At 29.0% G+C, this 22,815-nt stretch overlaps 1 protein-coding gene across 1 annotated transcript; it reads right to left on the reverse strand.

Annotated features, from left to right (window-relative positions):
* Window positions 1-790: 790 nt before the first annotated feature.
* On the reverse strand, window positions 791-21,470 carry LOC106393106 (spermidine sinapoyl-CoA acyltransferase-like). Its single transcript, XM_048738602.1, has 3 exons — window positions 18,024-21,470; window positions 11,520-11,765; window positions 791-7,899 (listed from the first exon to the last, which is right to left on the reverse strand). The coding sequence occupies exons 1-3, from the start codon at window positions 18,477-18,479 to the stop codon at window positions 7,255-7,257; spliced, it is 1,347 nt and encodes a 448-aa protein (XP_048594559.1). The 5' UTR covers window positions 18,480-21,470; the 3' UTR covers window positions 791-7,254.
* Window positions 21,471-22,815: the final 1,345 nt, after the last annotated feature.

The raw sequence follows: 22,815 nt of genomic DNA on the forward strand, positions 1-22,815 counted from the left end.
CGATAAACAAAATTTATGCCCTCATTCAGAAAAAAATATCTTAGAAATATCATTGTTACAAAAAGAGCTAGAACTAAAAATATTCTTTTTAACATTTTCATCATTTCTTCTCTACAAACTTATTGACTAGATTTTAAAAATCAATGTTTCTTAAAATTAATTTTAATAAATACGATAGCCAAATAACTTACTTTTTTTTTGTGACATATTCGAATGACTATAAATTTTTTTATCAGTTTAGTTTTGAAAAAGAAACTCTTTTCGACAAATGTACCAAACCTGACATTTTTTCTAGCAACATTTAAGATTATGATAACTATTCCGATTTGACAAACCATATAAAACTATTCAAGCAAATAAAAGTAAATAACAAATTAACTGGAAAGAAGAAGAATATTAACTTAATTATAATGATTTGTGAAAAAGTCAGATGAAAAGCTTTGTCAATAGAAAATATTCAATTTCTGGAGGTGATCATAGCAGAAGAAGATGTTAAGTCGACAATCGGATTGCTGCCATAATTTTTATTAAGACTTAACAAATTTTACAAAACATTGTTAAGTATCTTAGAGCTTGATTGGCAGAGAATTAGCATAAACATAATGCTCTATATTATCCAATCATCAAATTTTTAAAAAGCATTTAAATGATGCAAATGCTCTCGTAATAGCTCATACGGACAATCTGTTCAAAATTGTGAGATTTTAAACTACCATAACTAGATTTTGACCCGCCCTTTAAAAGGGCGGGTATATTTTTGTTTTAATTTTTATATTTGTGTTATTTTTTGTAATTATATTTGTGTTTTTTTTTGTAATCATATTTGTGTATAAATCTTAATTAAAATAAATTTTATAAAGTAACAGAAATTTAAAAGTTGATCCGGCATCGCTCAGTTTTTTGTAATCATATGTCCGTATACCCGTTTTTTTAAAATTATATTTGTCTGTTTTAGATCTTGATCCGCATGTATAGTATTGGTTTGTAATTTTTTGGTTTTTTATGTTACTGTAAATATGTAACATTTTCTGTAATTTTTTCTTATATGTTAAAGAAATTTAATATATATACTGTTATATAACGTAGGATTATCTTAACGTAGTGGTTACTGTATATTTTTTGTTAATTTGTAAGGATTTTATCTATTTAAAATATTTTGTATTTAAATTAGCGGTTTTAAATCCAATTTGGACTCGCGGTCGAACTGGTAAACCCAATGATTTAGGCTTTAAGAAATATGAATTAATTAAAAACTTGATAAAACCCGCAAAAACGCTAAAACGAAAGGCTAAATATTAAACCAATGAGTAATCGATATGTCATATAATTTTATTTAAATTTTTACTTTAAAATTTTCAATGTTTAAATTCGATATTTAGATAATTATTAATTTTAATATTATTGTATTTTTTGTTATATGCTGTAACTCCAACTTGTTATAAAAATTGTTTAAATTATATTTTACGTGAAATGAAAAAAAACTTTATTATATTTTTAAACATGGATTTTTATTTTATTTTAATATCAATATATTTATAATTATATTAAAATTAATTAAACTACTAACCATAGTTCTCCACGGTCAATCCAATAACTCATTGACCGAAAAGTAGTCCGGTTCAAAGTAAAATTATGTTTAAAAAGTTAATTAAATTACTGACCATATATTGTTCATTTCCATTAATTTGTAGTGAAAATAATATTATTGAAAGTATAGTATCAATATTATTGTTTTCAAACGACATAATTTCTATTTAGTGGACTTCGCACGTTTTGTAACTAAAGGCAAAAGTAGTCGACAGTTTTTTATATATTGAAAGTAGTGGATTCCTAATATTTTGGAATTAAAGGGTGACGTTACAAAATATGCATACAGCTTAGAAGTAGTTTTTCTTTAGTTACGGTTATGAAATTTGATTTATTTTAAAATAGGTCCAGTGACTCCTTAAAAAAAAAGATAAAATAGATGGACTAAACTATATATCAATAGGTCATGTTCTTAATTTAATAGTATTGATTATTGTGTTTAACGTAAAAAAATCTAAAAGATGCTTGGCTTGATGATAGTAGTAATATGTGAGAGCAAATCATTATGAAAGGTTATCAACATTTTCTCTGTTGTTTGATCGTGAATACAAGAATCTAGGATGTGTATTAGAATATGCTTTTTAGCTTAGATTCTTTCATATTCTGATATATGTGTATTTGTCTTTAAGACTGTAACCTTTATCCTAGTAAAATAAGAGAAAAGTACAAAATAGCATTCAGCTCTATTGTAATATATCACACGGAAGCAAATAAACGAAACTGTTTAGACCAAACACGTCTAGGATAAAGAACATGATTGTTTATCTTTTGCTCTTTAGTCAATCTGTCTAAAACACATGGGGGCATGTGCAGGATAGAACGTTATATGTGGAGTTGGAATACTTTAATTTGTTTGAAGCTGCCAAAGAAGGAGGATGGTTGGGACACTACTGTTTATATATGGTTTACTTTCTTTCTACACCGGAATACTCCTGCGTTACTGCCTCGACAATGAGACTGACCTCAAGACCTATCCTGACAATGTCCAAGATGCGTTTGATACCATCAGACGTATATTTTTCGGTCTGGAGCTATATCTTTCAAAAAATTATGAATCTACCTTCATAGTGAAGGTTATAAAAGTTAAGAACCATAGAAGAGAAATATGATTTGGTATTTGGCTTTGAACAAATGGAACAACTGAAAAGCTAAGGATATCAAGTAGATCAGTCAGTCAATCTCTCACAAATCATTCCCTTATTGCTATAAGAAGTCAATGGTCAAATATATGAGTTACACTATGTTCCATCAAATATAGCAATTGACTATTACAAGTTACAACTATGTGTTTAGTGGAGAAACTACTCTCCTTTGTAGTGAAATTATATTATAGTTACAAATGAAAGAGATACTATTCTAAAATGATTAACCCAGTTTATTTTAAAATAAATGTTAAGATGACATTCGAGCCTCTCTTTCAGATATCTAAAAATATATGTTCATTTGAGATTTACTTGCTAAATTCTATCTGTACAAATTACTTAGTACAATGTTTTTTTACCTTTAGGTGGTTTAGAAAAATGTTATGCAAGAAGGTACAAATTTTCATGTTGAAAATATGGTTCTCATACTAACCGGTTGTGTTTAAGTTACCAAATGGTTCTAGCAAAACTAATAATAAAAAGACAAGAAGGATGTAGAAGTTGAAGGCAGAGATGAAATCCTATTCAGTAAAGAAGATTATTCTAGATTGAGAATAAAATGAAGTATGGATCGTGGAAGAATCTTAGTCTAATGGTTAAAGTTTAAAAGTTTCTACATCTAGATTTAGGGTTCAAATCCCATACTATGCAATTTCTTGACTATTATAAGATGCATGCTTTTAGGGGTTTCATAGTACTTTAAGTAGAGCCGTTCGTTGTGGTCGTCTGCTGCGGAGGGAGGAAGTCTTTCCATCGAGGATGTCGTACATGCAAAACCGTCCTTCTAAATGTTTTGGAAAGAACTTCATTATAGAATCATTATCCGTGGAGCTGTTCATCAGTATTATATATATTGCAGATAGTTGATCATCATATTGTAATAAAGTTAGAGATTATATATGATGATGTAATAATGGGTGCTATCCAGTGATAAAAATGAAGTAAGATAGGACATTCAAAATAAGAAAGAAACGGGCTAGAAATATTTAATATGACTTAAATTGGTTGTCTATATTGTTTTTTTTTTCTTAGAAAAAGCCTTGGTTGCATATCATGCATTATCATGTGTAATCCAAAGACAACTATATAAGTTTTAAAGCACTTAACGTAATTTGTTATACTTTGTCAATAATCTATTTTGCTTAACAGCCAATTAAGAGAAAATAACAGTATTTTCATATTGTAATTTCAAATAATGGTGTTTGTTTAGTTTTAAAATACTTTTAATATTATAATATTTTATATTTTATTTTTTCAGTATGAAAAAATTAAAATAATTCTTAATAATATTGTTTTACTTGGTTTAAAAAAAATAATTTATATCTTGACATTTAATAAACAGCTATAATTGTTTTTTTTGTTAAAATACATTCAAGTAATAAAAATTAATTTACTAATTAAGTCAGCGAATCGAATAACATTCGCTGAACGAACATAGGACCAAAATCCATTTTATATAATTTCTCTATATTTTCTTAAGCCTCAACAGTTTAATCTTTTGAGAGAGTAGGAGAAGAGAAACTTCAACAATGGCGAACATGGCAAAATCAAGGCTTTTTCGCTCAGAATTCTTACAAACACTAGTTCCCGGCTTTCACACTCGCCTCGTAACCATCTCTCTTACTCTCTCTCGAACAGCTTATTCACAATATATCCATCCTTTCGTTGTTTGTTTGTAAATGATTTCAGAAGACCTCTTCTCCAAGTAAATTGAGTAAGGAATAAGCGTGGCATGCGGACCTGAAATCCTACGCTTCAGATAAAACATGGAGAGTGAAAATGACTGGTCGGAGACTTAGTGAAGGGTGGAGAGAGTTCGCCATTACTAATAATCTTTGATTCGGCAGCGTTGTTCTTGTTAGATACAAAGGAGATATGGTCTTCCATGTTTCGAATTTAAGTCAAAATTGCTGTGAGATTCAAGACATTTCGCCTTGTGTAATCTGGTTGAACCATGGAAAACGCAAATACTCAAGTAAACACACCATATAATAAGATTTTAATGAATTTGTGGAATTGATTTGAATTTGACAAGTATGAGTAGTTAATTGATGAAAAATGTAAGTTAGGGAGGTTTTGTGAAGTGCTTACTAGTCTAGGAGGATTTAGTGTGTATGTATAGTTGAGGGAGACTAAATGATGTAACCATGGCTGAGCCAGCTGATTATCCAACAAAGGACAAACCATGATGGATGAAAAGCGAGCATACTGAGCTGAAACCAGCTAAGGAGACTGAAGTTGAGATGAAACCAGCTAAGGTTACTAAGGATAAGCCGAATGAGATAAGTGACACTTACCTGGAAATGGATGAGCTGAATTAGCTAAGTGACACTGAAGAAGGAGCTTGTTTAGATGCTGGGCCAAATTGGCCTTTTCAGCGCAAAGAGAAATTCAAAGTATTACTTATTCTGGTCAAAAGTCAAGTCTTATGTCCTAGTTCTTATCAAAGTCTTTCCTAGTTTTTATCTAAGTCTTTGTCTAGTTTTCTACAAAGTCTAAGTGTGTTTAATGTCTGTATTTCTATATAAACTCATTTGAGTCTTATTAAAAAACATTCACCTTTTTTTGTTAAAAACTTTCTAAAATTTGTGTATCATTTGTTCATCTTTGAACATCGACATCTAAGAGTTCATTCTCTGCAAGCATACTCATCCTTGATCACTGTTTGTGGGAACACCTCCCACGATCAAGGACACATCTACACAAGTGTTGATCAGTTCACAGATCCTCACTAAAGACCATCTACCACAATTCCATCACCACCAGTTTGAAACAGATCTATTCTCCTTCAAACAATCAAATCAACCTTCAAAGTATCAAAGACAAAGTAATCTCGACATAAAGGACTCATCACTAAAGAATTCATCCCTTAATTATAATCTTCTACACAAAATTTTAAAGTGGAATTCTTCTAATATCCATCTATTAGGAAAGGGAATCCTAGATAAGGATTACCTTTCTAAACCGTCATTAGCTTATATTATATTTCCTATTTACTCCTAGGTTTATGTTTTAAGTCGGTTTATAATTTTGTATATATATACTCAAGTCCGTCGTTGATATCAATATAAGTTTAGAGTTTACAATATCATCTCCAGTTTACATGGATCAGAGCAATAAAAGTTTTGTGACCCGATTTTTTCTTCTAGATCAGATCTTTGTTCTTGGTAAGAACAAAAAATTTGCAGTTATGGTCGAGACTGATATCTCTTCCGCAAGTAAGGATACACCGACAAGAAAGTTTCAGGTTGAGAAAAACGCCGCTAATGCATCCGCCCCGTACTCCTTTCTTGTGTCCAATAATCCAAGAGCTTTGATAACATCGGTGATGTTTACGGGTGAGAATTATAATGAATGGTCTTCGGAGCTGGTCAACGCCCTTAAAGCTAAATGAAGGGTTTATTGATGGTTCAATACCGAAACCTGCCATCGATGATCCTCACTTCGAGCTCCGGTCTTCTGTCAATTCAATGATTGTTGGGTGGATTTGTTCTTCTATAGAAGCTCATGTTCGTTCAACAGTTACGCTTATATCAGATTCTCACAAGTTGTGGGAGAATTTAAAGTAACGTTTCTCAGTGGGAAACAAAGTTTGTATCCATCATCTCAAAGAACAACTCGCATCGTGCAAGCAAGAGGGTCAGACTCGTACATCTCCAGGAGTTGTCTACTTTCGTACTGTGGTTGATGATTTTTCCGGAGCAGTCAGGACTTATTTACTTCTCGAGAAATCTGAGGTTCGCACAGTCCTATCCAATTTCTGAAAATTGGCTGCAGAACAATTCTCTAAAGAGGTCAAGATTGTTCGAAGCGACAACAGAGCTGAGTTTATGTGCTTAGCAAGCTTCTTTCGCGAGAATGGTATCATCTATCAGACTTCATGTACTCTTCAACATAACGGGAAGAGTTGAAAAAACAAAAATCATCTTATCCTCAATGTTGCTCGAGCCTTGTTATTTCAAAGCAACTTACCTATCAAAAATTGGGGTGAGGCGATCATGATTGTCGCATACTTAATCAACCGCACGCCTTCTGCAGTTCTTGATCAAGTTTACACCATCTATTGCTCGACCAATTCAAAGATTCAAAACTCACTGAGAACAGCTTATCACCAGCAGTCAATTCAGTGGACACCGACTTATTTTCATAATTAGAGTTAGGAAAGAATCAATAGAATAGGTAGTAGCATAAAAAGAGATCCAAGTAAAGTATAAAGGAAATTAACCTCATCATGAAATACAAAACAATGGTTGACACCGAAACAATTCTTGTGTTTCTCTCAGGTTGATAAGAATACCCTGGAGAGGCCTCAATGAAAACTGCAAATGGAAGAAGTTGCCATGGTTGTATTTATTTTGTTTTGATGAGCGTTTATAGATTTCTGAAGGCGGAACCAAAAAGATGTTCTCACCAAGAAATAATTTGAATGCATTATCACTTTTTGTAAAAGGTAATCACTTTTTGTGTAAAGATTATTACTTATTTATATTAATTTATTGAGATTCCCATATCAAAGAAAGAAGTTTCAGTTTACAGAATTCATCTCTTCTTTAAACTTAACCATTGCAGCTCTTGGCAACGTAATCATGACTTGAACCCCTCCTACCATCGAAGGTTCTAACCTCGACGCTGGCATGACGATACCAAGAATTCTGGCTATCTCTGGTGGGACCACCGGGACAATATTCACCGGCTCACCCCACCCGAAATCCATCGATCCAAAAATCCCAATGTTCCTCCAGTCCGTCAAACAAAATCTACCTTTGATCGTTAAATTCATACTGATGATACTTTCAGTGTTGGCAAGCTCTTCTTGGAGATAATCTTTATCGTGAGCCTTTCTTTTTGCTTGTTTTAAGAGCTTCACGATGTCAGAGATGGTAAACTCTTCTACTTCTTTAACGGTTAATGATACATACATGTCTATGTATGCATTACCATAGTATCCGTCGGGCAAAGGTGGATTCACTGCGTTTCGGATTCCTACAGCTAAACCCAAAGATGTGACTCCATCGCGATCCAAACTCAGAGCTTTAACTCTTGACTTCCACAAATAAGCTCCTATAACTTCGAAAGTAGTGAGTGCCTCATTAGAGAAGTCATACTCTTTCAGTGTAGCTTCTTTCAGTCTTCTTATACTCTCAGCTCTGATACTTATTTTCTCACTTACCTGATTACACATATAAAAAATAAGCAAAGTAAGAAATAATAATTTAAGAATATAAAATAAGAATAAATAAGCTAGCCAAACTTTTTCTTTTAATTTTTTTTTAAATGATCATAATCATAATAGTTTTCCGAGAGAAAACATTATTTTGAGCTTTCTTTAACCATAACATTTTAATTTTATTATACGTGAAGTGAAAATAATATATATATATATATATATATATATATATATATATATATATATATATATATATATATATATATATATATATATATATATTATCAGTTTTGTTTCACAAAAGTTTGGGACTGAGAGAACTCCTATTGGATTTTTTTTTTAATTTTGAGTATCTACCAGAAAAGTAAAAATAAATATTTCACGCAATGGATCTGATATTCTTAGAAAAGTTTTGTTTCATTTTTTTACTAAAAATTAATTAAAAAATCATGCAAGAAATATTTTTGTATAGTGCGTAATTAATGAATCATTTCCAACATTTAATTCTGCTAGATTTGTTTTTCAGATACAGTGAAACCTCTATAAATTAATAATGTTGGGACTACACCAAAACTATAATTTTTTTATTAATTTATAGAGATATTAATTTATCGATATACTAATTGAACCAAAAACTCAATTCGGGACTATAAAATTATATTATTTTATAGAGATTTTTAGTGTATATTAATTTATAGAGTATTAATTTAAAGAGGTTATATTGTATATTGCTTTTCTTTTCATTTTTTTCTAATAACCTTTTTACACTCGACTAAGACTATCTAATGGGATTTCATTTTTTTTATTTCTCTCTTTATATTGAAGAATTTTTTTTTCCCATGGTACTTCATTTTTTCTTCATTTCTTCAAATTTTAAAAACTGAACAATATTTCTTCAAATTTGAATTTAAGCTTTTGAATTATAAACTAATCCTTAGATTTAACATGATTTTATTTTTACTTAAATGTATAATAAGTGCGATCTAACCTAATTAATTTGAAAAAATTATTATTGTTTTCATCTATTAGATGAAAAAGTAAAGAACATGAAAATATTCAGTTCCAGTTATTCCAGGTTCGATTTAAAAAAAGAAAGAAGGATAAAATAAGCTCATTTCTCACTTCAGATCACTTTAGTTAGTCATTTTAGGACAAATATATAGATTTATTCTTTTTTATAAAATATAATGTTCTTTACTTATTTTTATTTTTTTGAACAATTTATTTACTTATTTATTTCTATTATGTGTAATGATCGTATTATATGATGACATTTAAGTTATAATAAATAGTACTCGTGTTGGAGAAATATTTAGATAAATTTAGTAAGCTTGAAAAAGTACAATGTTTTATTATAATCATGTTTAAAATGGTCATATAATATATTTGAAATATATAAAAGATAAAATAAAGTAGACCACTGAAAATATATTACTTGATTTTTTTAAAAGAGTTATTTTTTCTTAAGAATGAAGTAAATCATTGGAAATGCTCCGATATCTGTAGGTGAAAGTAGTTGTGAGAGGCCTAATCACTAAGTTTTCTAATAGATCTAAAGTGTGACACCGTTTTGATTTGTAAAAATGGTTAAAGCATTTCAGTTGAAGACATCTCATTGAATATTTCAAGGAAAAAGAAAAAAAATGAAAAAGTTTCATTTAAAACTTTCAGATATTTATAAAATATTTGTATTTTTATGAATTATAAACATTCTGAATTAAATATATTGTAAATTTAGAAAAAAAAATCGAAAGTAAGAGTCGCAATGCAAGGAGAATATATTCCTAGCCGAAACTTGCAGGACAACAAAACCTATCATTGACTAATATATCCTATTATATATTAATTCAAAAGTCACTTAAGTGTCATTCATATGTAAAGTTTAAAATCAATTTTCTTAATTTGATGAGTTCTTGGTATTTGAATTTTCATTTATTAAATTAAAACTTAAAAAAAAAAACTAATTCTAGAACTACCTAATCTAATATATATTACAATACAAACAATTAAAAAATTTAAAGATATAAAAATTAACATTAATTTGTTTATAAAAACAATTAAATATCATATACTACATTATAAAAATTTAGAATATACATATAAATACATATGATATGATAGAAATAATTCTATAAACAATTTTAAACATATCCCCTTATTATTCGAGGATCACTCTTAAAAATAAACCTTACCCTCATGTGTGATTGACAAAAATTTCATTACTTAAGTATTATCACCATAATCCTTCTCGCACCTTTTATTGAAAAGTCCTTTTTTGCCTAAATTAATTACATGTAATGTCATTGCCTATGTTCCATATAATATAATCACGAATTGATTGTCGCTTACGGTCATTACCTATACCGAAAGAACCATTTACGGTTGATTTTCCCAATTATTAAACCACAACTAACCAGAATATTATTTTGACTTTCCGAATCATATTATTTGTTTTATATATTATATTATGTCAACATATAGTGGTTGTGGAGCTGGAAATGTATTTTGTTCTCGCACAAACATATTTTCAGTCTTAGAATATCCGTAGTTCTCGCACAAACATATTTTCAGTCTTAGAATATCCGTAGTATTAACAATTAGTGTCATGTATCTCTGTTAATATGGTTTGTCTATTTGTTCCAATAATTATTGGATAAAATATTTAACCTAAAGGTAAGAGGGTTTTCTTATTTTGAAAAGTTATATGAAATTTACTTTGAACTAAAATCATAATATATTATCTAATATATATGGTCTTTTCTAAAACAATGATACAAAACATTTTTTCTAGGGACTGGAAAATATAAACGGTTCATATATTTATGTAATTTTCTATAACTTTGATACATGATTGTCCATTTAAATTATGTATTTATTTACACAACTAAAATTCTTAAATTTTATAAATATGACAAAATGAGAATAGAATATGAGAGTCAAAAAGAGATTTTTTAACATTTAAAAAAAAAAATAGAATTTAAAGAAGACCAATTAAATAGTAAAAGGTAAACATTCATTTTTAAATATTAAAAGTTAATAACAATTTAAAAGACATTAGTTATATGCTAATTTATTTAAAACAGAGTTTTAAAATTGAACCGGGCCACCGTTTTGAGCCAGTTTCATCGGTTTTTTTTTCTCAAGTCCGGGTTTTAAAGCGAACCAGATTCAGCTTCTTTAACGAGTCACGGTCAGACTGGTTCGACCGACCGGTCCGATCCAGTTTTCAAAACATTGTTTATGAGAGTAACCATTGCTTTTAAATATTTATGGTCAAATATCATGGTGATTATTGTTTTCTATAATTAGTATAAGTAATTCCTACTAAATGAAAATTATAAACTAATTTAGTCTATTCGTTCTGCACAAGACGCGGTCACCACCTAGTTACAACTTAAAATACGGTTTTTTCTTGTTTTTATCAAAGGTTCATAAACTCGAATGAAAGGGTCCGGAAATCTTTTGCAGGAAAGATTCTTATCTAAGCTTTATTAAAACATTCCTAAAGAAAAGAGTATTTATAATACTTTAAGATTCTCCAGGGATCTCCAGTTTCTTTTTCCTCGCATTACCAAGTCTAATGAAATTTTCAAAACTAAGTGATCTTTGTCTTGTACACATACCCAATCATCAGTCGGTAGGTAGGGTGAAGTAGCCGTATCGCCTTCGGGAACAAAGGGAACTTGATCGTTGTCTTTAGGCCTTCCCACGAGTCTCTCTCTTTCCCAAACCGGTGTCACCGTCGGCATATTCTTTCCGCCGGCCAACTCTGTCAAGGCGCACATGATATGTCCCTCTCCAAATCCATCGCACATTGAATGCGGCAGAGCAACCCCCAAGATGAATCCTCCACATTTAAAGTTGGTCACCTGTCAACATCATTGGTATTTCACTTCGTAAATTAAGCCAGCCAACAAGAGAAGTTTTAAGGTATTAGGGACGACCTTTTCAAATTTTTTCACTAAAGGGTTTTACTTTGTAGTTTACTGTTTCACGAAAAGATTATTATTTTCTTCCACGATTATTTACTAAAAATCGATCTATGGGAAAATACTTCATATCTCTATAATATTGTTTGGAAAATAAGTTTAATACGCGTAGATCTAGATCTCACGTTAGTCCAAACAACGGTTAATTACAAAAGTCAATTAATTTAAAATATAAAAAATATTATATCTAATGTCAATATTAAAATTTCTATTTATTTTTCATTTTTAATAGTTTTCGGTCAGATTTTAAGTTTAACTAGTTGATCCTGCACCTTGTACGGATTAATATATCTATGTTCCTAAATTTTTTTAATTATAATATTTATTTTTATAAAAATAATAATTAAATTTGATAAAAATTTAAATTATTATAAACTATATAACTTCAATATTTATATTGGTTACCAATGTATTAAATTATGTTCTTTTGTTTCATAGTTTTATTTATGTGATGTAGATTTTGGATCAAAATCTTTTCTATAGTAATAATTAAATTAGGAAAGTTGTATTTGAAACTAAACACATATCGTATGCGGACTGAAAACAAATAATGTGGCACTGAAATGATTAAATAAAATCACAACTATAAAACATCAAAAAATAACGATTGTCTAGGAGCGTTCAATCCGGTAAAGCAGAGCCATTTAAAACTGAACCAAACCAAAATAGAGAAAATAGTACCGAATCAACCGACGGATGTTATATAGATATGGTTCAGTATATTAAACGATCAAACTGAACAAACCAAAGACACCGATTAATTCAAATATCTTAGTATACTTATATATAAATTTTATAATAACTAGGTCCGTGTCCGCGCTACGCGCGGATATTGTGTGAAGTTAAAATTTGTGTATGACCATAGTTGTGGCTGTTTATGGTTGTTGTTGCAATAGATTTAAAGTAATTTTAAGAAGGAATATATGAAATTAAGTATTTTAAGAAGGAATATATGAAATTAAGGGTGCAACTGGTTATTCCTAATTGGAATGTTAGGAATAAAAGGAATGATTTTTTATGGAATAGAAAAAATTGGAATGATGTTAAAAATGGAATAAAAACTGAAATTATAAATGGAATAAAGATTCCACACATTCCATTCATTCACAGAGGTTTAGAATCATGAATAAAAGGAATGACTTTTACAAAGGATTTATTTTTTTGTTCCATTCCAAAAATGGAATAAGTGGAATTGATTTTGGAAAACATTCATAATAACTGGTAACTAATTCATGGAATCCCATGGAATGATCCATTCCAAATGATTTTATTCCAAAAAATGTCATTCCAGTTGCAGCCTAAGTATTTTAAGATTTATTGTTCATTTTTTTATGCAGATGAAGTGGGAAGTGAATCGATAGAAATGTAAAAGTAGAGGGGAGTTTCTGTTTTTGGTTGTGTATAGTGGCTTTCTGTAGTAATGGAAATTAAATTAACGTGTGTGAAAATTAGAAATACAGTAAAACATCTATAAATTAATAATCTCTATAAATTATTATATTTTTCCAATCTCAACTTAGGTCAGTTTAAACTTTAACACAAATCAATAAAATAATAAGATAATAGTTTTTCTTTAGAAAATTCTATGCAAATATATGGTCCCTTTAAAATTAGGGTAATTCTCCTAAGTAGACTATTTTCAAATTTTTGTCATAAAAATAGACCACAAAGAAAAAAGTGACCAATTTTTTCATTTAATAGATAAAATGACTCTAATACTCTTATATTTAAAAAAAATTAATTTTTTTTTTGTAGTTTTAGATTATATGTTTTCAAATTTGAACTTTTTATAAAGTTTTTTTTGAATTTGTTTTTATTTGTTTTCCAAATTTCCTTTTTGTAATTCAAAAATACTTTTTAAAACTATTTTTTAATTTTTATTTTAATTTTTTTAATATTTATTTTAAATTTATAAATTTTAAAACTCAATCCTAAATCCTCACCCCTTAACTCAAAACCGTAAGGATTGAATTAATTAACCCTAGGGGTATAAATATTTATTTACCCCTTTAATGATATATTTTGGTCATTTTGATCTTTAAAGTTTGTATTTGTGATAAAAACCTTTTTAGTGCTATCATAGGGTATTTCTCTTAAAACTATAAATTAATAATTTATCTGTATACATGTTTTATATAAATAAGAACGTATTATTATATTGTTTGTTTTATATATTTTTGATGAGATTTAGTATATATGTTTTTTTATCTATATACATGTTTTATTATTATCTGTATATATGTTTGTTTATTATATTTAAAACCGCATTTAAGTTTTATGCAATACATACATCAAATAATATAATAAAATTAATATAAATTCAATTTTTTTAAAATAACAATTAATGTATATACACTAAAATCAGATATTTTCTTATCTTAATATTTATATCTTAAAATATGAAATCTAAATAAGGAAATTTTTGTAAATTAATATCTCTATAAATTAATAAAATTTCAAATTCTCAACATTATTAATTGAAATATTGTTCAGCATTATGGTGTTTTGAATTTGGAAATAATCTTTTAAAAGTGTGTTTAGGCTTCCATTAATAAAATTATTGGAAATTAAGTAATATTTGCACTAACTAATAAAACATATAATGATAATTTGAAATTTTGCATTATGATTTTTTTAGATATTATTATATTAATTTATTTTGTTATTCATGGTTTGCATATTTGCATGGATGTCCATGCCAAAAGATGAATAATTCTATTTCAATGATTAGTGATAGTATATATTTTAATTATTTTTAATAAAATATATGGTTTCTAAATATATGTAATTTTTTGTAACTTTTATTATTATTTTTATGTTTTACTCTTTATTTCCTTTTTTATATTAAAGATTATCAACTCAGACCGAATATGATCCCTTAGAAAATCTGTATTGTATGGATTTTTTTTCTTGAAAAAATCGTATGGAAAAGTTGATGTAAATATTTTTTATAAAGTTAATAAGATTATGTATACATGTACATATATATAATATATTTCACTAAAGACTATAACATATAAAGTGTATATTGTCATGTTTAGAAATTTAGTTAAATTTGTTTTGTAGTATCTAATTTTGTATGCCATGAAATATTTAAAACCAAAATTTTGCCATGTTGTGTTTTATTTCAAAGTTATAATAGGGCTGATTGGTTGGGATGTAATAAGAGACTTTAGCTTTAATTTTTACTTATAACCACAAAAAATTACCAATCTTGTTTTATCTAGTCTTTGAAGATAAAGTAAAAAAAAAATGGTTGTAACAACCTATCTAAAATATTATTTTGTAAGCTCTAGAGAAAAAAATACTGTTGTAAGAATATATTTCCATTTTTATTATTTTCATTTAATTATTACAGCTACATTAGATACAACTACATTAAATGCACCTACATCAAAAGAATCATACAAACAAATTTTATAGTAAAAAATAAACAATACTGAAAGCTAAAATATAATATTTGCATTCGTTATTTTTATTTTTTATATTGAAATTGTAATTTTAATTATGTAAGAGGATAAAAGTTAAATTTTGAAAAATGGAATATAAGGTTAGCTTATAAAATTGTTGATTGCACTATCTTTCAGTACATTTTTATTTTGGTTATTTAACCTAATTAACCCTATAAAGATTGGATTATTTTTGTTTGATGTTTCTCATTATGCTTGGTTCGCACGCATTTTAACAAAATAATGATATCCTAACTAATATGCACAATGCATCGTAAATACAGATCTCGGTGTTTAGAAAAAAACATGGAATTAACCAATATAAAAATTCAGCTTAATGAGAGTGAAACGACTCTTCAGTTCCCAATTCTCAATGGCACGTGTGACTGCAAGGACCCTTTGAGGTAGCCGTCCTCAAAGTATCCTCTTCGATCCTTTATCCGCCTATGTTCTTGTTCATATGTTGATCTGTGATTGAACGACAGACCATTATATTAACAGAACAAACAGAAAAATCTCACAGCTAAGTCAACATAACAGATCACGAACAAAACTCTGTTTTGAGGCAAGCTGTTTAACAGCAGATGGAAATTATTGGCTGACCAAATCTAAGGTTGTAAGTTTGCAGTTCACTAATAGTAGAAAATACTTATATGCAAGGGATGAACCTCATATCTTCATTATACTTTCTAAGTTCATTAAAATTAACCATAGATTAGGAAATTAATTAGAAGCTCTGAATTAACCATGCGATCATAAAGTCACTGTTATGCTCCATTGTGATGAATGTCACATGCCAGCCAAATACATGTACATATTGAACTTTGGACCATCACGTTTCTTGAAACAGCTGTTCATAACTTCACATTCCTCAGAGAAATGATGGTAAAATATTTTAAAACAAACCTTAAAGGCTTAAAATATTCAAAATCTAACAAACCATGAGTTGGTTACCTTTTGACTTCTCACTAACTAAAGCTGTTAACTATACCAGTGCTTACATGAACGTAGATACCATTAAACTTCATCTCTCGTCTCCGATCTAAAACGGTCAAATCACAAACACATAAGTAAAACAAATATCAGAAATGCAGAGCCTAGATTCAAAGCTCGCTGTGTCGTTGGAGGATGAATTTAGTGTCTCGTACCTCAATCTCAGTTGTAGGGCTTTAGTTTAAGAAGAATTATAATCTGGAAAATTACAAATAAGATCGAGTATATTTTTTAACCCGACAAACATTCTTCTACCTAGCAAAATGTAAGATTGGTAGATGTTAATAAAATAGGTCTGGCCCCCATCAAATCAGCAGAATCAATCAAGATAATAAGTCAAGCCAAAGAGTCAGTTTTACGAAGCAACCACAAACTGAATTAAAGAAAGCTGAAAAAAATTTCATGTTACCATGAGATATTGACCGAATATATACATGATTACATCAACAGGAGGATTTAAATACGAAGGATTCACCAGGGTAAAGACGGTCCATCATGAAGACTGTTGACGAAACAGTGAACGCCACTATAGGGATTGGAAGGATTTGTCCAATGGATACAGCAACTTTCTCTGCGTAACCTCTACACAACTGAGACAAAGAAGGCATCAGAAATTTAAGACTTTAGTTATTATCAACAGCTAAACATATGAAAACGGATTACAACCAGAAACGTCTCCTACACTAACTCACTCAAATGTCCTGTTACTGAATACTAAGTCACTAAGAATATGAGTGTGAGAATCGAGCAGTATATTCACACTAAGCTTATAATCAATTTCACATATATCAGTGGAACTTGACACAAACTGAGTATTATTATCCCTTACCACAATCTTGTAAACTAAGTAATATCTACCTGGTCACCTATTTCAAGCTAGAGTTGACTTGTCGATGGATTTGATGGATATGAATCACTCGAGAGCGGGTATGGCTAGAGAGTAAAGACCACGTCTCTGGAGAGTATCAGAGTGATTCAGAGCAGCGGCATAAATGAGCTTCGACGAAGTTGTTTATATAGGAGTAACAAAAGGAGGTGGAACGATTACAATTTTATGAAGAAAGAAGAAAATAACAGAAATGAATGAGTATGATGGGTCGACATAATTACACAGTAATGGCGAGTTGGATAGACGGTTGGATTTTCCGAAGGTGAACGATGACGGCGAGGGAGAGAGTCGAAGATCAATAATCAATTGGAAACATTGATTTTTTCTAAATGGGCCATTTCCTTTTATTTCAGCCCAGTCGAGTTGGTCCTTTTCTAGTTTTTGTGCGTAAACAAAGTGATGATGTGGCAGATTCAAATCTCCTGATAGGTGGATTATTTTTGAGGACGTGGAGGCTCTCTCCTTTTAGTATATTCAACTTTTAGTATAGTATAGATCTATATTTGAACAATATTTTCAATAATAATTAGAGAAACTGGCTATAGTCATTAAAATCATAAAATAAATATAAGATAAAAAGTAATGATGATATTCTCATTAGATATTGTTAATATCAATTGTTAATATCTATTTATTAATTAATAGTCCTAAATATCATGATAATTGTATATTAAAATATATTTTAAAAAATAAAAGTATATATATCAATATAATATGTTAATATTTATGTTTTTTATAAAATATTTAGTTGTAGCTATTTTAATGCATGTAATGGTCGTCCCTATATGAAACATATCGCTTATGTACCTGCAACGCAAAAGGTGGATAACCATCCTTATCCACTTGAACCTCTGGCAAAAACTTCAAGGCCATATCTGAGTCAATGTTCTCTAGATACTTCAAAGAAGAAAGCTCTACGTTAGCAGTAGCCACCGTGAACGCCACACCGCCCCCGTCGCTGCCACAACTCAGCTGAAGCTTCCGATCAGTGTCCCTCCGCTTCAAAGTCCCTGAAAGTGGGTAGTAGTAGCCAAGAAGAACAGACAAAGCCTCCCTAACCAAATAATCCGGCTGGTTATCATCATAACCGACGTTCCTGGGTTTGAAAACGTAACACATCTTGTACATAACTTCGTTGTAAGGAGCATTGTCAAGTGTTGAAAGGGAAAGAGTATGTGAAGGTATGAGTTTCGGGGGTTTCACCATTTCGGTGAGTTTTTTCTTGACCATTAAAGGGATCGATGAGCTTTTTTGAGTCGGCATTGTTTTTTTTTTTTTGTTTTCTAGTTGTTTGACGAATAAAACTCTTAAGAACCCTTTCGTCTTTTATAGAGAGGGGAATCTAAATTTGTAGATTAGTCATGACAGTTTTTTTTTAATTCACATTTGTTTTATAAAATAAAATGGTAGGCAAGTTGGCGCCGAACATTACAATATCTCTTGGCCACGTTAACCTCAAACACTTTAATAACATTCATGTAATGTCGTCTTTCATGTTAGAGATGGATTGCATCCACAATGCCTGTTGAATATAGAACTCGGCTCATGAAATAGGCTCAACTCAGTGCTGCGAACTCAGCCAACGACTGCTCGGCGGCTAGAGATACAACTCGAAGACTCGGCCCAGATGCTCGTTCCATTAAGCTGGCTCATTAGGTTAAACCGACTTAATTAGGGTAAAATGATGAAGAGGTTTATACATAAAAGGAGGATAAGAGAGACCAGCAAGATTATTCAGACTTGGATACAAGGACTAGAGACTGACGACTGGAATTAGGGTTTTACTAGTCTTAGATCTTTTTTTGCCACTCCGCCGAGTACTGGTTCATTTCTCTATTGTTCGCATGCATATCATAATTTTTATTTCATCATATCAATAAAAAGTTAAAAAACGCCTTTGAAATTACCCACAATCGAGGTTTGTCCTTCTTATTCTCAAGAGTCGGTTTCGTGTAGAGAATTCCATCCGATCTACCGTCTCTTGAATTGCTGGTTTTATGTCCCGACACTCTCACACTTTAAAATAATGGTCAACTGCAACACAAGAATTGAAGGTTTGGATTTCGAGTTTCCTAAAATCAAGTTTACAAAATGAAAACTTTCATTAAATATAAAGTTTTCTTAAATGGAAATTTCGTTAAATGAAACAATTCATAAGTTATCTTAAAACATAAACTTCTGATATGGAAAGTTTTTAAATAAGAACTTTCCCAAAATAAAATTATGGTTTCCTAACTAAAACGGCCATCACTTTCTAACATACGTTTGTCGATCATAAAGATGATACGAAAAGCTGACTCTGAGATCTTTCCAGTGATACCTAGATTACCTTTTGGTCATTTCTAGATTGACGGGAAATCACTCTTCAAGTTGACTGCTCATAAATTCATCTGCAGAGAAAACAACTATAACTAAAAAAAATTCTAAATGATGACCTACTCCGTGCTACTATGAGTGGAGAGCTTACCCTAACAGTTAAGATTCGAAATTCATTGTTTCGGTAATTCGTTTCCATGTTCTCCCAAAACGTGTCTGCGTACTTTATTTTCTCATTTCTGTAGATTTGATGACTGGTGGCGATTAATAGCTGCTCTGTTGACATTCGACAGTGATTCACTATTTCACCATTCTAAAAGACTGTCAAAAACCGCAATAATTTTTATTTGAATAGAAAAAGATAAATGTTTTAATGGAGATAGGCTTTAGTTACTGAGCGAGGTTAATAAGTAATTACAAAGTTAGTGAGTACACAATCATTTACTAAGATGTTAATTGACATTTTTCGTCAAAAAAAAAAAAGATGTTAATTGACATTTGTTTTCTTACGATAAAATCGTTGGCAACGTTACCGTGGGACATTTTAATAATAACTCTTGGCCCGTTAATTATTGTCAAAGAAAACTGGCCACGTTAACCTCAAATCCTTTAACAACTGTCATCTACTATATAATGGTAAAGTATTTCCTGACGTTGTCTTGTACGTACGGAAAATATTTTTTAAGGAAATTAGATGAGATAACCAACAAAAACTATAATTCACTCACTAACTAAAATTACATTTTTCCTCCTCTTTTTTTTTTATTTCTATGAAATTAACTTTCATTTTTTTTTCACAAATAAGTCCTATTTTATACTCTTGTTTTTTCTTGTCAATATATATTCTTATTTTATAAAGTCTTATAATATTATTTAAAAAGTTAGTTCATACGTATAAAATTCACGTTAATTCACATGATAGTAAATTACTTTAATAAAATAGATGTGTTACAATTATTATGTAATTTTCATTATCAATATTTATATTTTAATTTTTCATTAGTTTTTTGTTTTATTTTATTTTTTCAAAATAACAAAACGGAACATATCTATAAATTTTTTTTAAAGCTATTTGGATTTTTATTTTGTAAACCATACTTAAATTTCTTTTTCAAAAGTCAATAATATATGTATACTTGATTATTAAGAATTATTTTAACAGTTAATTACTTCAATTACAACATTATATTCCTTTAAATTTATAATAATATTACAAATGTCTGCTGACCATGGAAATAATCTTGGATCGTTTATGGTCTATTGCGACCACAAAACATTTCAAAGAACCCACTACATCACTCAAGGTCCAAAAACATTGATATGGAACTAGTTTAAGAACAACATGTAGTAGTTAAAAAAAGTCTCACTGAATTAAAAATATCTGATTTATTCAGAAAACCACTTGAAACTTAATCGTTTTATTACTCTTCGCAACTAAATTCAAGTTTGTAAACATAATCAAGAACATCTTTCTTCTGGATAAGTGTTACTGATTATACATACATCTTCCTCTACCTCTGCGTCTTTCTCTGGCTATATCTCTTCTTCATCTTCCAAGCGATTCTTCATTTTCTAACCATTTATACATAAATTGTCTTCTACCTCTGCCTCTTCTTCTTCGACGAGATTTGCCAATTGATAGAAATTTTGTTTGTTCCGGTTTTTCTTTTTTCGTTTGAAAAAAAGACGAAAGATTTTTAGTAATTGTGTAGTAGTGATGATCAGAATCATGAACAATCACAATAAGTTATCAGCCATTTATATATCTCTTAGTATATCCCTAAACATATTCTGTGAAATAATTTGCTTATGTGTTATCACCATATCCATATTTAACACCTAGTATATATATATTCCGTGTAGAACTATAATTTTCTTTAATTAACAAAGTAAGACAGAAATAACAAAATAAACAAAAATACAAAAAAGTAAACTACAAAGTCTTTAAAATTATATATTAACAATATATTTATTGTTTTATAATTTCTATAAAATTTTTAATCCAATCCTAAATATAAATATCAAAATAAAAAGATTAATTTTTTTTTTTGTCACAAGTTTAAATTGGAAGGTTTAAACCAAAAACAAATTTACCCTTTTTATGATAATTGATTTTTGAAATATTATTTAAGTAATTTTCTTTAATATTTTAATATTTATAAATAAATATTAAAATACAATCGAAATTAAAAAAAAAACAGATCTAAAATGAGATATTTTTTTACTAATTCTGAACTTACGTTAAATATACATGTAACACCTTCTTTTAGTAATATAATATTTTGATAAAATAATTATGTGAATAATATTAAATTTTCACAATATTTTTATGTCAGACTCAGAATATTTAGATTTAAATATAAATTTATAATATTATATTATATTATATTGTATTATACATTTAACTACTAAGATATCTTTTCGTTACAATATTTATCAATAATATAATGAACAAGAAAAAATATATTTCATAAAATATTAGAAAAGGACAATATAAATTGATTTCTGTATTATATAATTTAATGCTATTATATGACATAAATATTAATAATAAAAAAGATCACATAAAATATGAAAAATAAAATATAAATAACAATAATTTATTATAGGAAATGGAATTTATAAATATTTTATTTTTATTTTTTTAGTTTATTGATAGTTAATTTTTTTGTTAAAGCAATATAACATTTTAAATTATTAAATGAATTTAAAATTTAAATATAAAACTAAATAAGAAACTGTTACAAAAATGAGGAAATGGAAAGGAAAAAAAAAACAAAAAGTGATATAGAACAAAAATGACCCAAAGATATTGTTGTCACAGTGGGGTCCGCCGCAGGAGAAATAGAAAATAAAAAAAATAAGAAAAAGAAAAAGAAAAGGAAATGGGAGCATTTGAAAGTAAATTATATAAAGGGTAGTGAGAATAAGTAAAGGGTAAAGAGAATGATTTTTTTGCCAAAAGGGCATATTGAGTAAAGGTTCCTTTTTATGATTCGATCTAGTTTTTTTTTGTCTATTTTTATATCATTTGATCTTGGAGGATCACAAGTTAGCTCACAAGGTTTTTCACAAAGTGGATCACAAGTTGGCTCACAAGGTTGATGATCATGGGATGAATATGTTACTTATTGTGATATTCTTATTCAGCCGATTCTACTTTTTGTTGTGGACTGGGTCACTTAGAATGCATCCGTTGTTGTCGTACGATAGTGTAGGATGCATTTTGTTTGTAACTTATGTGAGATAAGCTGTCAATGTACTTTTGTTAGTGTATAATACG

This window comes from Brassica napus, chromosome A8 (genome assembly GCF_020379485.1).
Source record: "Brassica napus cultivar Da-Ae chromosome A8, Da-Ae, whole genome shotgun sequence".
In the NCBI taxonomy this organism is placed as follows: Eukaryota; Viridiplantae; Streptophyta; class Magnoliopsida; order Brassicales; family Brassicaceae; genus Brassica; species Brassica napus.

What these genes read in the sequence shown, in the direction of transcription:
- LOC106393106 (XM_048738602.1), bottom strand. Translation starts at nt 18,479, where the DNA reads ATGCCGACTCAAAAAAGCTCATCGATCCCTTTAATGGTCAAGAAAAAA. An exon ending in ATCCACCTTTTGCGTTGCAG is followed by an intron (nt 11,766 to 18,023) that starts GTACATAAGCGA and finishes TGATGTTGACAG; the next exon opens with GTGACCAACTTTAAATGTGG. An exon ending in ACCTACCGACTGATGATTGG is followed by an intron (nt 7,900 to 11,519) that starts GTATGTGTACAA and finishes ATGTGTAATCAG; the next exon opens with GTAAGTGAGAAAATAAGTAT.